This window comes from Pseudorasbora parva, chromosome 19 (genome assembly GCF_024679245.1).
Source record: "Pseudorasbora parva isolate DD20220531a chromosome 19, ASM2467924v1, whole genome shotgun sequence".
NCBI classification, from domain to species: Eukaryota; Metazoa; Chordata; class Actinopteri; order Cypriniformes; family Gobionidae; genus Pseudorasbora; species Pseudorasbora parva.
This window is the reverse complement of record NC_090190.1, coordinates 37,930,576-37,945,684: the sequence shown is the minus strand read 5'-3', so window position 1 is coordinate 37,945,684 and position 15,109 is coordinate 37,930,576. Positions and strand designations below refer to the sequence as shown.

General features: G+C 38.2%; 2 protein-coding genes across 10 annotated transcripts in view; both read right to left on the bottom strand.

Annotated features, from left to right (window-relative positions):
- The window catches only part of map7d1b (MAP7 domain containing 1b), a 52,143-nt gene extending 47,676 nt beyond the window's left edge, over positions 1-4,467 (bottom strand). For all 4 annotated transcript variants that reach the window (XM_067425604.1, XM_067425606.1, XM_067425605.1 and 1 more), the window contains exon 1: positions 4,125-4,467. In XM_067425604.1, coding sequence (XP_067281705.1) covers positions 4,125-4,191 — 67 coding nt within the window. In that variant the 5' untranslated portion in view covers positions 4,192-4,467. The remainder of the gene's footprint in view (positions 1-4,124) is intronic.
- Positions 4,468-9,837: 5,370 nt separating this feature from the next.
- Positions 9,838-14,718, bottom strand: stpg1 (sperm-tail PG-rich repeat containing 1). Of its 6 annotated transcripts, none has more exons than XM_067425099.1 (9): positions 14,272-14,717; positions 14,138-14,180; positions 13,932-14,038; positions 13,544-13,642; positions 13,142-13,321; positions 12,660-12,771; positions 12,064-12,232; positions 11,352-11,542; positions 9,838-9,922 (listed from the first exon to the last, which is right to left on the bottom strand). In XM_067425099.1, the coding sequence occupies exons 1-9, from the start codon at positions 14,287-14,289 to the stop codon at positions 9,849-9,851; spliced, it is 993 nt and encodes a 330-aa protein (XP_067281200.1). In that variant the 5' UTR covers positions 14,290-14,717; the 3' UTR covers positions 9,838-9,848. The 6 variants fall into 6 exon arrangements, with proteins under 6 accessions (XP_067281200.1, XP_067281204.1, XP_067281201.1 ...); XM_067425103.1 differs by having other exon boundaries at positions 13,932-14,006; positions 14,272-14,346; XM_067425100.1 differs by lacking the exon at positions 14,138-14,180 and having other exon boundaries at positions 13,932-14,060; positions 14,272-14,718.
- Positions 14,719-15,109: the final 391 nt, after the last annotated feature.

Sequence of the window (15,109 nt, the reverse complement as noted above, 5' to 3'; positions counted from 1 at the left end):
TTTTTATTGTATTACCGTTTCAACTCATTGGGATTTGTTGACTGATCAAGTTTTTGGGGGTCATTTGGTTTTTTTAATTATTTGCACTGACAGGGACTCCAGAAGTCTAGGATCGATACTGGGGTGAGTAATTGATGACAGAATTCAAATTTTTTAGGGTGAACTAACCTTTTAACCATAAAAATATTTTACTAAACACTCTATAGTGCTTTGAATAACCTTGAAATCAAAATGCTAATCGGCAGAATTTATGGAGGAAAAAAAAACAGTATTCCAATGAACAATTTGGCAACACAAGAAGACAATACAGCCAAAAAATTCATATAAAGATGAGCAATTTAAAGACTAAGGATATTATAATAACAATGTATTTTTGGTTGATAAGGTGGTCTGAATAAAGTCTTGCACTCTGACATTTATTCATCAAATAAATAATATCAGAAAATAAACATTGTCCCATATAGCACTACAATCCAAGCTGTTTCCGGGCAGATTTCATAGCTCTCTCCAGTTCTCGTCTTTTTTCTCTCATCTTGTTGCTCTTCCGCCCACATAAAACTTCAGATTCAGGCCTCTGGAAACAAACGTCTCACATTCAAATGAAATCCTTCCATGCTGCTGCTTCCCTCCTCTCTCTATTCCTTCCTCCTCCCTTTCCTTTTCCGTCTTCCTACACGGTTATGACACGCAGCTCTTGCCAAAGATACATCCAGAAATAGAAGTCATCCCCTCTACTTGGTCTTCGTGTATAACAACATTATGTTTGAAAACAGTCATGATTACCGTGCACGACACCGACTGCCATGATATATGCAACATAAAATCTTAGAAAATGTGGTGATACGACACAAACTCATACTTATATTTTCCACTGAAAGCAGAAGTAAAAATAGGTTTCTTGGATCATGGTTATGACAACATTTGGTATGATTTGGCAACTTAGATGACTAAAATACAGTTCTATGGAAGCTTTTCAGGTTATTTAGACCGTGAAGACAGAAAATGATTTTAAAGCCTGCTTTTTCAGTCTGTTGGGTAATATTATTATGAAATTATATGTATGAAACCTGTTGCAAGAATCCTTGCAGTCTGCTGAGCTGGCCGCTTTGGCCAGATATCGAAATTTCCAACCCTCCAAGACCTCTTGGAAAAAAAGCAGGAAATATTTCATCATTGGCTCTGAGTGTCTCTGCGAATGAGAATATCCACGTCATGCATTACTAACACAGACAAAAGCCTTCAGCTCGAACAATAACGCCATCCCACAGGAAATAAACCTCACAAATGTTCTCATCTGGGCTTACTCTTAAAAATAAAGACTCTTCAGTGGTTCTGCACTTCAGGCAGAAGACTTTTCTCAAGAGACATTTCGGCTGCAGTGTTCTTGAGTTGCTCTTTGGAGATTTTATTGTGCTTATTCCTTGCAAACTTAAATTATGTGGCTGAACATTTTTACTGTTTGCAAACTTTGCTGATTTAAATAATAATGTAAGCTAGTTATTTTATTGAAATAGCATACATTTAAGTATAAATACATAACTACAGAATTACTACTGTTTTATGACCTATAGGCTCTTGTATGGCATAAGGCTCTAAAATCTTCTATGAAGTTTCATTTAGCTTAATTAATATAGTCCGGAGCAAAAAATCTCCATTTAGTCTGCTTAGCATTCACATTTTAACACCAAACCTAAAGATCCTGAGCCTAAAGGCATAGGAATATCTTCACAACCTGATTGGTCAGCTTTTATGGTGTATATAATAAAACTTAAAAAATAATGCTGTGTGCTGGGCTAAATGCACTCCCTGTAAGTGTGTAGCTCCATATGTTTTGACCAGCTAAGAACTTATGAAGAGCTTACAAAATGTGTAAAAGAGTCAAAACAGCGACAGGAATCTCTCCGTCACACACAAACGAAGATCTGCTATGAGGACACAGGGTTGTGATGCCTGTACTGAACTGTGACCGAAACACCGCAACATGATAAGAAAAAAACGGGTATGCTTGAGCATTCTGGCCTTTTTAGGGTCGCTTCTTGTCCCGTTTATTGGTTCGTTTACATGTCTTTGGTCTGTGATGCGTTCAGATTTCAGTCGAACCGCACCAGAGTTCGTTTGGAAGTGTCCACACTTATTCAAATGAACTGCAATAACGGAGCAATCGCACCAGGGTTCCTTTTAATCAAACCAAAAAAAAAAGTGTGAACGCACCATAAAGTCTCATCAAGTAATAGCTACATGCAGTGCAGAAAATGTCTTCCAGTGAGAGAGAGAGAGAAAACCTGAGTCTGTGTAGAGAGAGCCATACCAACTCATCTGTGATGGGGAAACAGTGTCCCTTTGAACAAGTTCAGTCTTGAAAAGTCTTGATCTGGAGCCCAAAACACTCACTACAAAGCAATCAATGTTGCTGTACAGAGGCTTCTCTGACCTGTCCTTCTCTCTCGCTCTCTCTGAGCCTCACACTGCAGGACAAGGCCTCCATCAGAGCTGATAACAATAACGGCACACTGCTGTACGTGACTCAAACGGCCCAAGGTGTGAGACATACAGTCCCACTGATCTAGGATCAGCTTTACATTCACATGATGTGAATAACAGATACCAGAACAACATGTGGGAGGAACCAGATCAGAACTGAATGGTCCTTTAAAAAGAAGGAATGTGGTTATTAAAGAACCACTAGAATGGGAGAATAATATTACAGAAGAGGTGTTCATCATCATGGTTGCAAAGCTGTATGAAGAGTATGACGACTGTTTTTTTAACACAGTCATCACATAGGAATGCACTTACACTACTGAGAGTCCTCCTTTTTTGTGCATTATTATAATTTAGTTCCGTACAAGCGTACAAGTGGTATGCCAGTTCAAAACAGCCTTTTGAAATTTTACATTTTAAATCCTTCATCGTAACATCACCAAGCGATAGGAATGTGCTGCTCAAGATCTTGTGAGATAATGACTGGGATGTTTCCGTAGCATAATACACTCTGATCTCATTGGTGTACCAGCAAACACACATCTGGAAGCTCTGACCTTGCCGTTAAAGGTGATTTATGAGAGGACCTAAGGGATTGCATCCAGAAGACACTTTCATTCAAAGAAGCTTAATTATGACCAGAACCTGAGGTTAAACGCCTTGATCAAGAACAATAGTAGTTTATGAATCACATCTTATGGGATTTGAACCTGCAACCTCTGGGTTTAAACCACAGATATATAACATTACTACAGAATACATCCGATGCACAACTATAAACCAAATTCTCTCTTTCATGTAAAATAAATGCACGTTAGTGCTGTTATTTGACACAGACACTTAATAAGCATTATAAAATACCCTTTTTTTAATCAGTATCTTCGTCTTAAAGATATTAGACCTAATATAATATGAATTGTAAGATATATTTAATTGAAAAGATAGATATAAGACTGTAAATGAACATTACATATAATAATAGCCTAGCCTATATGTTCTTACCCCACTGACAAATATCTTAACCTCGTTTTTAAAGGTGTTAAACGGGTGTTCTTACGAATTTTTGTGCAGGATCGTAGTGAGCGTTGTATCATGAGGAGGAGAAGGGTTTATCATGATGGCAACAACGAAAAAATCTGAGTTTTAATTTGGTGCTGAATAATGGCAGTAATAGACAGGTAGCGGGTAAACAGACGTGCGCGTGGCTGTTTTTGCGCACACCGGTACTGCGCTTAAACCTATGAAACCTAAACATATAAACGCACTGATGGTTTTCAACTGGAAATATAGTGATTATCAAATGAACAAAACGACGAATATATAATCCGAGTCATGTAAGGCACCACAAATGAACAGCGTTGACATTACACGACAAATTTTCCTCACAGAAATGCGAATAGCCGTTATCCAGGTCACGCGCAAATGAACGTTTATCGTTTTCTTAATGACAGGCTGTACAGAAACCTCAACGAACCACTTTTAACATATTTATAGTATCGTGCAGAAAATAAACACTATAAAATGATAGAAATTATTCGTACATATGAAGACCCCCTGAAATAGTCCGCGTCCTTTGACCACCCGTGCGCTTCCAGGGTTTCGTGGGCATTTTGTGCTTATATCTTGATTTCAGTTGTACATACCTTTGTCTGACAGCGTCAGTTTTTCTTCAAAGCTGCTCTCTAGAGCCTTGTTCTCCATTTTGTTCATGGTTTGTAGTCAGTCATTCCATTACAGGGTCCAAAAGAGACGCGTAAAAAGAGGAACTCCCAGTTTTGAACACACCCGAATGCAGTGGCCCTTTAAATCTGACCAGTAACAAACAGTTGAGCTCAATTAAAAGAGAAAACCGATCGATGAATGATTGCATTAGCTATTCCCACTGATTTGTGTGATCTCAGCTGTGAAAACTAAAGATAGAAGAAGAGGGGGGCCCAGGTCCTGGGGCCCTGCCCACCACACAGCAGCCGCTTGCCGAATACAGCCTCTCTATGCGGGACGGTCTCTGCCTGTCCAATGGACCGCACCATCGACTGGCATGGGGGACACCGACACACAGTTAGCACGTTTAGAAAGACTACTCGTGTATATATAGACTATTTCTGGTTGTATATGTCTCAATTACTTCAATAAACGAAGGACAATAGTTGAGACTTATCGGGTGCTGAAAAGAAAAATGTAGGTTTGTTGTTTCTTTTTAGCATGGCTCCCCCTATTGGTTTCTAAAAGCTGGATCTGCGGCAGAAGGATGGATGTACACACACGTCCTTTAATGCGTCCCACTAGAAAGCTGAGGTGGTTCCCATATTTTAGAAGTCACCCAATGTACACCATGACCTGGTGGGCCTGCAAACGCAATATATTCCATTCCAAGAATGATAAAAAAACAAACAATACATTTGAGCATTGCTTCCTATTTTAATATTAAGTAGCACTTGTAAACAATTATAGGCTATGATGATCAATAAGGAATAACAACATGTTTTTATATTGCTTTAACTCATCCTTTTCAACTTTGTATACAAGATTTATTTTTTAAGTTAATGTCTATATGACATTTTATATATGATTATGTATAAGCTAGACGACTGGGTCAAAGCATCTCCAAAACTGCAGCTCTTGTGGGCTGTTCCCGGTCTGCAGTGGTCAAAAGCGCTCCAAGGAAGGAACAGTGGTGAACCGGCCACAGGGTCATGGGCGGCCAAGGCTCATTGATGCACGTGAGGACCAAAGGGCCCGTGTGGTCTGATCAAACAGACGAGCTACTGTAGCTCAAATTGCTCAAGAGGTTAATGCTGGTTCTGGTTCAATCTAATCGAGCATCTGTGGGATGTGCTGAACAAACAAGTCCGATCCATTTAGGCCCAGGCTCGCAACTTACAGGACTTAAAGGATCTGCTTCTAACATCTTGGTGCCAGATACCACAGCATACCTTCAGGTCCACATCACATAAAATTAGATATAATTCAAACAATGTTGCTAGAACAAGACGTACAAAAGTGAACCATGTCCAAGACCCGAACTATAATAGTTGATTCAGCAGCAATTAAAGTTCTAAGTGTGGCCGCACAAATCTGAGACTACTGGAAATGTCATTAGTATGGTTCCCCCTGGATTGGCTCATGTGTAAGCCAAAGCGAGTCTGCTCTTATTTAATATTTTAACTAGAGCATTTAAGAGTTGAAATCAGGCCATTATAGCAGCATGAAGTAAATCAGCCATCTGGTACCGCTGATATAACCCAGCCAGCAATACCAGCACTAAATCAGTGGAGCATACCTGCATTAAACCACTTAGATTTGTGCAAGTCATCTACTTTACTAAAACAAAATCAGTGTAAAACAAACCAGGATGACGCTAAAGCAGACAAAAATAACGCAGAGGTCAAAAACCGCATGCAACGCAGTCAGGCGGAGAGTTTTCTCAGACTGCTTTCAGTCCACGCTTGCGGGTATTTTGAGATAAATGTAGATCCGATCAGTCATGAGTTAAACAATTAAGATCTGTACAGCGCAGAACCCCGGGGACGTGTATCCGGAAAGATGGCGCACTCATTGCATACCCTTCCTAAAATCATCTCAGTTATGTCTCGCTGCCATGGAGAACGGCACAGATGTGATAAAAGAGGCTTTGTTGAGTCTACAGGTGAGAATGCGGTCAGGTTGGTCCACTCCACACTGGACCCCCCAAACCAGAAAACCGACTCACAAATGTGATTCATCTTAAAAACATAAATCAGGTTTATGAGTATGCTGGTGGGTTTTATATAATCTGTGCAGTGCTTTGTGAAGATTTCACATCAAAATGTGGCCTGCAAACAAACCAAAGAGAGAACTAGTAAAGAGGTTAGACATCAAATCTGATAATAATTGGAGGTATTTTGTGATCTCAACAACTAACATGCACAATCATCAATGATAAGAAGGGCAAATCTGATGCTGTGTCCCAAATTACATAATATACACTATAAACTTAAACTATGCAAGATATAGTCTAGAGCTAGCTACAGAAAGCTAGCGCCACCCCCTCCGCTACATAAATGAAACAGTGATCATTAAAGGGATAGCTCACCCAAAAATAACATTTTGTCATTACTTACTCACCCCCAAGTTGTTCCAAATCTATGAGTTTCTTTCTTCTGTTGATATATATTTTTTTTGTAACTGGACAGCTGCCATTGACCTCCATAGTAAGACAGAAAATGGAAGTCTATGGGTTCTGTCAACCATCTGTTACCATTGTTTAAAATATCTTATTTTGTGTTCAACAGGTTTGAACAGGTTTGGGGTTGAGTAAATGACACAATTTAATGTTTTGTGTGAACTACCCCTCTAAGTGCACATGGATCCAACATTCCACACTTTGTTTTGGGTATTTGACGTGCACTTATAATTATTTTCATTGTGAACACACTACTACTTACTACAAAATGGCTTTGAATAGTACATAAGTAGGTAAAAAGGATTGCATCTGGAGTATAATGGAGTGTTTGGATGTGCTTTTGAAGAGGCTGTTGGCGTCTCTTTAAAAAAAAAAAACTTCACTGCACTTCAATCAAATGCATTTTGAATTGTTCTCAGGTGTGGCCATCTGTCACCTACAGGGGTGGATTAAAGAATCCACAGGCCCCGGCTCAGGGATTTATAGATTCTCCAACATAATGAAGAACGTTGGCAACCATACAGTTGACGTTATAACCATCGTCTTCCATAAAAAATACTATGGAAGTCAATAGCTGTCTGTTACCACCAGTATTCAAAATATCTTCTTTTGTGTTCAACTGAAGAAAAAAAAATTACTCAGAGGTTTGGAACAACTTGGTTGTTTAGTAAATTACACTATTTTCATTTTTGGGTAAACTATCCCTTTAAGGTGAAAACTGATCATTTCACCTTCACCCATGAATAGTAAAGAAAGACTTATCAATTCAAAATTTAAACATACTGAAATGTGAGTAGTACAATAGATTTTGTGATATCGCTCACACAACGTTGGATGACGTTCAACAACAAAAACCTATAGGTGTAATATTAATAAATGTTTTCAATTTAAAGGTGAACTATCGTATTAAGGATACCCCGTTACAGCCGACCCCTCCTCAGTGATGCACAATGAACTTTTGGAATATGTTGGTCAGTGGCATGCTCATCTCAAAAACATCACATCACTCACTTTATCAGCTATAGGCCTAAGATCAGTTTATGAAGTCTGTATGATATGCACATAATAAAGAGAAGCTGTATCGGACAATGGTGAGGTCAGCATTTGAATATATTCACAGCTGCTGACGGGGGTGGTCCGAAACAGCTGCGGGGTTTGAGATATCACCAACAGGCGTCATACGGGATGGGTGGACAACATTCTGCATTTCTGCACTCTTATTACACCAAATATTTCAACTAAATCTGATACTGAAAGAAGTGAAGTTCTATAAAAGCAAACTCTTATTTAGAGAAGGGTAATATCTTTACTCCTATGGTATTGTTAAAGGCTGACAACACTAAAATTCAGTGCATAACTCGTTCTGCGTCGATTACAGAACGACACGTCAAATAATGAAGAGAGGTGAGCTTTTTCTTCAAAAAAAGCTATTACTTCTTCAGAATTTGTCTTACACTAAGGGAGGGACTGGAGCCATCTAAAGATCAGACAATCAGAGACTTGAGGGTGGCTCGTTACCACCTAGCAACCACCCTAGCAACTGAACAGCATCACTCAACGTCACTCAAAACACATTAGCCACCGCATAACAATGACCTGGCAAACACCTACAAGAAACATGTAGGGGGAAAAAAAACACATGATTTCAAATTTCATAAATTAAAATGAAGGCTGAATAAATAATGCACATTTAAAACAATTAAAAAGCTTGGTTAGGAAGATTTATATTTTCATAATTATCATTTAAAATCATCAGCATAAAGACTACCCTTAAAGTTTTTGGGGTCAGTAATATAAAAATAAAAAAAATTAATCAAGGATATATTAAATTGATAAATTACAGTAAATAAATCTATAATAATTATAATAAACAAATTAATTTTGTTCTTTTTGACTTTCTATTCATCAAAGAAACCTACAAAAAATGTATCTCTGTGTTTTTCTAAATTTTTAATACTGATAACATTCCAGTAATGTCTCTTGAAAAGGAAACCGCGTATTAAAATGATTTCGGAAGGATCATGAGACACTGAAAACTGAAGTAATAATGCTGAAAATTCAACTTTGACCAATTGCATTTTCAATTTATTCACTTTTAATATTTCACAATATTACGGTTTTTACTGTATTTTTTCTGAAATAAATGCAGCCTTGGAGAGCATTATAGACCTTTAAAAATATTAAAATTCTTAGTGTATATTGGCATGTTGCAAATAATTAGTTGTAAAATAATCGTATAAATTGTGATAATCTAAAAAGGTATTAAGAAGATAAACAGTCCTGATGAATCATTTTATGCATAATGTTGACCTTGTGCAGAGGTCAGCCACTGAAGCTACAGAGGACATTTTCAAATCATGAGCGTCTGAAATCCCCTCATAGATTTTGGCATTGTTCAGATGAGCACAGACCTCCACACCCTCCTCTAGTCCCATAACAGCTGCTCCTACCGCTTAATACACCACTGACCCAGGATCAGCTGAAGCACATCACTCACATCATCCTGCTCACCGTCCAGCAGGTCCAGGATCAGCTGCTAAAGGATCAAGGGTTTGGAGCTCAGCTGTGTCTGCTCTGACTTTCAGCTGTTCAGACGTGAGTCAGACTGAGAAAGCAGCTCTACGCTTCTGAGAATGCTTTGATTCGTTCAGATCACTGCAGACACGTCTGGTAGAAGTTCAAAAGCAACGAGACATGGGCTGCGTCCGAAATCACACACTCTCTCTTGAGTAGATTACATCACGACTGCTAAAAAGTATGTTCTATATAGTATGGACGTGTGTAGTATGAATGTAATCTGGATGCATTACATCCGCCATGTTGTCATTATTATGTGACCTAGCAACAGTTGTGTCGCTTTCACCTCCATTCACAAATCCTCTCCCGTGGCCTCGTGGGATAGTAAAGTGTCCATCATATACACACTTTAGAATCTCGCTGGAAGTAGGTCCAGAGACTTTTTTTCCTACTCTTTTATGAGTACTGTGAATTTGGACAAACTTCTTTTGTTGCACACTGTTTTTCACCCAAGTATGTGATTTTGCATGCAGTACTCATTTATATCTCTCTCCATAGCAAGAATTTGATATAAAAATTCAAAATAAAAAATTAATCTTACTGGGGCATTAACATTTTATGAAATAAAAAGCACACAATTGCTTCAAATCTACAAGTAAATTCTTTACTAAAACATTCAACAGTTTGTTTAAGCAGGTATCCACATTTTTGCAGGATTATACAAGAACGATGTCTTTGAAAGGACTGTGGGTTCATAGAAGCCTGGAGGAGGAAATTTAGGATATTCAGTTACATGATCAAAAGTTTAAACTCTTCAAAGGAGTAGTTCACTTTCCTGATCATTTACTCACCCCCACTCATCCAAGATGTTCATGTCTTTCTTTCTTCAGACGATAAGAAATTAAGGTTTTTGAGGCAAGCATTCTAGGATTTTTCTCCATATAGTGGACTTGAATGCTGTGCATCGGTTTGAAGGTCCAAATTGCAGTTTCACTGCAGCTTCAAAGAGCTCTACATGATCCCATATGAGGAATAAGGGTCTTTTCTAGCAAAACAATCTGTCATTTTCTGAAAAAATTATATGCTTTTTAACCTCAAATGCTTGACTAAGCACTATCTCGAAGATGTGCTATACATTACGTCACATTAGAAAGATAGGGTTGGCCGAAAAACATCACATCAACAACATCAGGGGCAAGGACTTGCTCTTGGACTTAGTCTTTGCACACTCGGTCTGTAAACTAGGGCGGTACTTCTTTGTCTACGTCACACACACACACGACATAATTTTTTTTAGAAAATGACCAATTGTTTTGCTACATAAGACCCTTATTCTTTATCTGTGGTCATGTAGAGCTCTTTGAAGCTGCAGAGAAACTGCAATTTGGATATTTAATCCATGGGACTGCATTGAAGTCCACTATATGGAGAAAAATCCTGGAATATTTACCTTCAAAAGCTTAATTTCTTATCGACTGAACAAAGAAAGACATGAACATCTTGGATGACATAGGGGTGAGTAAATTATCAAGAAGTGTAAATCATAAAGTGAACTACTGCTTTAGGCCAGGACACACCAAACCGATAGTCAACAATGTTGGGACAAATGTAAGTCAGTCGGTGTATACTAACTCTGATATTGCCGGACATGGCCTGGTTCTTTTGGGTGTTGGGTCGGCGGTGAGCGAGAGACCTGTGATTGGGTGTTCGAGTCAGTACTCGGGAATGAATTCGAGCAAAGAAGTCAAGGCGGTGCAGACAGAAGTCTGTTATAATTTTACGTCATCTTACCTGAGCGCATAAATGCACAAATATTTTCATAATAAGATGAGCCCTATGGATTGAAGAAAGTGATCGTCGCGATTGACGGGTAGGCAAGCACTGCTTTGTTTACGTTTCTATATCTGCAGTCCTAGTTTCAATTTCCCTTTTTGAATGATGAAAGACTTTTGATACCTGTTGATATAGACAGATATTTAGTGGCACGCAGGCGCAGAACGCACATGATAGTTGACAGTCGCCTTCAGTCCTTTTGGTGTGTTCAAGCGCAGCCAACGAGAGGCAACACCACAGTTGGCTTTCGTCACCAGCTAGTTCTTTGACATCGACTTGGTGTCTCCCGGCAGCAAACTACAGCTAATATAAGTAAAAGCCTAATTTTTCAATGAAGTAGAGATGATGTAAGTGTTACCTGGACCAGGCATGTCCTGTCCATTGTCCTCCTGTGTCCACCTGCTTGTTCCAGACAGGAAGGCGGCGCTGGACACAAGGTATTTGGCTGGAGGATCGTTGTTCACGATGTCATAGTGTCCCGGGCCGGGGAAGGGTGGGTCTTTGGCGGGTATCAGAGGCTGCGCTGATAATCCCAAATAGTGTCTCCTTCTGCACAGTGATAAAACATCTTAATCCAGTGTGAAGAATGAGACATCTGATATATCATGATTATCTTTATACCACTTTTGAAAACTAGTAAATGATAAAAGGAGCTGTTCTATGTCTAAAATATATTCAAAAGTATCTGTGTATTCAGATATGAAGCAATATTTAAATGGCCAAAAAAAAAAAAATCTATAATAGTAGATGTTCCACCAGTGTATTGTTGCTCTTAAAGGGATAGCTCATCTAAAAAATGAAAATTCTGTCATTTAAAAATCATTCACTTAGCCTCCACTTGTTCCAAACTTGTATGGATTTCTTTGTACTGCTGAACTCATACTATGGAAGTCATTGGGATCCATCAACTGTTTGGTTACCCATATTCTTCAAAATATCTTCTTTTGTGTTCAACAGAAGAAAGAAACTCGAGTGAGTAAATGAGGACAGAATTTTTTGGCTGAACTATCCCTTTAACAGCATGAAGTCAAATGTATTTTATTGGTTTAAGTTCATTGCAGTCTACTTACGGTAGAATGGTTCTCTTCACGGGTTCTGGTGGTTGATATGGGTTGTATGTCCCGGGACCGGGGATGTTGTTTCTCACTGGTGGCCGGATCCGGGCGGTGGTGGATTTAAAACAGGAGACAGGAACTTGAGGAGTCTTCTGGACCAAAACATCACTCACTTTATAGTGGCCTTCAGAATAAGGATAGAAATGGGGAAATTCACAATCTGCTATGTCTTTTGTTTGTTTGGCAGTAGATTGTTTAAAACATGGACATTTGAATAAATATATAGCTAAATAGTTATTAAAATAACTGGTTTTGATTAGAGCAGGACATACAGTTTCTCTTCTTTTCCAATGAACACTTAACACCTCATTTCACTACTGAATTTAACTCCATCTGTACAGTGGCTGTAATTACATGCACATGCATTCACTGCTGTGATATGTGATACATTCACACCCTTGAAAAGCCGACAACACGACATCAATATTCACGTTTTCAAATATAATGTTGTTTTTAAGATCAGAGTTAATTACTGAAGTGTTGACAGTTTAGATTGCACATTTAACTTAATTATTTCCATCTAAAACTGGTCATGCATGTGAGTTACTCACAGGGAGAAGGTCCTTTAAAGCTGTCAGAGACAATGGCACTCCGTCTGGTTTTGGAGCGAAATGCACAATGACCCGAAATGGTTGAATTTCTGTCCACAAAACTATAAGACACCTGACAGGAAATCAATCAATCAATCAATCAATCAATCAATCAATCAATCAAGCAAGCAAGCACACATTCATACATTTCCATTCTATCCATACTTTTAATTAGCAAGAACGCATTAAATTGATCCAAAGTCACTGAAAAGACTTTACTTTAGTGTACACTAGATTCTATTTCAATCAAATGCTGTTCTTTTAAACGTTCTTCTCATCAATTTTATCATGGTTTCCACAAAAATATAAAGCAGCACAACTGTTTTCAACATTGATAATAATCAGAAATGTTTCTTGAGCAGTAAATCAGCATATCAGAATGATTTCTGAAGGATCATGTGACACTGAAGACTGGAGTGCTTGCTAAAGTCTTACATACGTACATCATATTGATTTGGTGCAGGATTTCCACTTTTTTGCGTTTCCCTCTGTACTGCAAGAGGCAGACGGAACGTTCTGGATTCTCCTCTGTTAAAATCGTGCTTGTGAAGTAGAGACGTCCGGAGGTTATACGCCTCAGGTCCTGGGCTTAATCTCGGAAAGCTACGGGGCACACGACCAGCCTTGAGATGCAAAATAAATGTCATTATTCATAATATCATATTTCAAAGAGCTGCAAGGAATTAACCAATTAAACAAAATAAAATGCCAAATGTCTTAAAAATAAAAGTATATTTTGAATGTTTATGACTCATGTCAAGACCTTAATTATAAAAAAAGACATCTGCACATGCATCAATGTAGGATAAGAAAGCAAGTATAGTGTCTGATGATCAGGGTCTCACTTTTGAGGCAAAGCTGCCTGTTCCTCTTTTAGAGAAAGAAGGACTGCATTCCTCAGCAACTGCATGTGAGATATATGAACCAGGCCCTGGGTTCTCATTCTGAAATGATAGATAGATAGATAGATAGATAGATAGATAGATAGATAGATAGATAGATAGATAGATAGATAGATAGATAGACAGACAGACAGACAGACAGACAGACAGACAGACAGACAGACAGACAGACAGACAGACAGACAGACAGACAGACAGACAGACAGACAGATAGATAGATAGATAGATAGATAGATAGATAGATAGATAGATAGATAGACAAATGGACAGACAGTTAGATAGATCGATTTAATTGAATGTGGGAATGTGTTGGATTATGAATGAAACTCACCAGGTGATTCTGAAACCTCTTTGACTGTGAGAAAAAGCCTTTCTTCTCTTCATTACTGACGATGACTGTCTGGTACTTGGTAGGAATAGATGAAATACATCCCCGATCTACAGAAACAGATACACGACTCTGAATAAGAATAAATACAGTTAAAAAAAAAAAAAACTCTTTAGCAATTTTAAATACACTAAAGGCAAATCACTCACATTCATTCAGCCCTTTGTGTAGTTTACCCATGCCTTCTTCTCCCTGAACATGTACAGGGAGAGAGAAAGAAAAAGATAAACAGAGAAAAAACTTTTTATTAATGACCAGTCAGTTTAAACATCGAGAGAAATACCCGTCCTGTTGTTTTCATGCTGTTGCAAAGTGAACTCGCTCAAGAAGAGAGTCTGGGTCGGATTTACTTTGTTGGCATGGCAACGTGTAAACGTCACGCTCTGGGTTCAGAAAACAAGTTTACTCTGCTAACTGGCAAACAATAAACAAAATAATTACATTAATAATAGAAATAAGTATACATTATTTTAATTAATTTATAAAATTACATAATTTTAGCAATATGAAATAAATATTTTAATATTATTTTCGTTCCCTTGCCAGCTCTTATCCCAAAGGCAGGCTTTTAGTGGCACTTCTATAGCCTAGCACTTCTATACATTTAGTCAACGAAAGGCTAGTTGCTTTCTAACAAACACTCTGTCGCCTCTTGGTGGCTATATTTGTGTGTAAAATAACGGAAAAGACAAAAAAGCGGGAGAAAGCGCGAGAGCTTGTACGCGGCACATGCGAGTTCCATGTTATTGATGGCTAAAGGCATAGAAATTTCATATTGGCTAAAAAGAAAACCAACGCAAAACCAAATTCTCATGAAGGCGTGGCTTACCTGTTCATGTCCGCGTTTCATTGGTCAAAGAGTACACGTCACGGTCACATGGAAACGCCTTAAACGTAATTTCAAGCAGTATAAAATCTGAAACATGTTATATTTCTTCGATATTAGGATTTACATTATTATTAGGGCTTTAATTGTATACACATAGTGTCGGATTATTATTATTATTATATTTCCCTGGCATAAAACTGTTCGTAGCCAAACCGAGGCCTAAAAAGAAGTGACATTAAAAGAGATGAAACCTCTTTAGTTAAGATTAACCACAGACCTTATGTTATGAATC

What these genes read in the sequence shown, in the direction of transcription:
- stpg1 (XM_067425099.1), bottom strand. An exon ending in CAGGCAGCTTTGCCTCAAAA is followed by an intron (nt 13,322 to 13,543) that starts GTGAGACCCTGA and finishes TTGCATCTCAAG; the next exon opens with GCTGGTCGTGTGCCCCGTAG. An exon ending in CTTTAAAGGACCTTCTCCCT is followed by an intron (nt 12,233 to 12,659) that starts GTGAGTAACTCA and finishes CTTATTCTGAAG; the next exon opens with GCCACTATAAAGTGAGTGAT.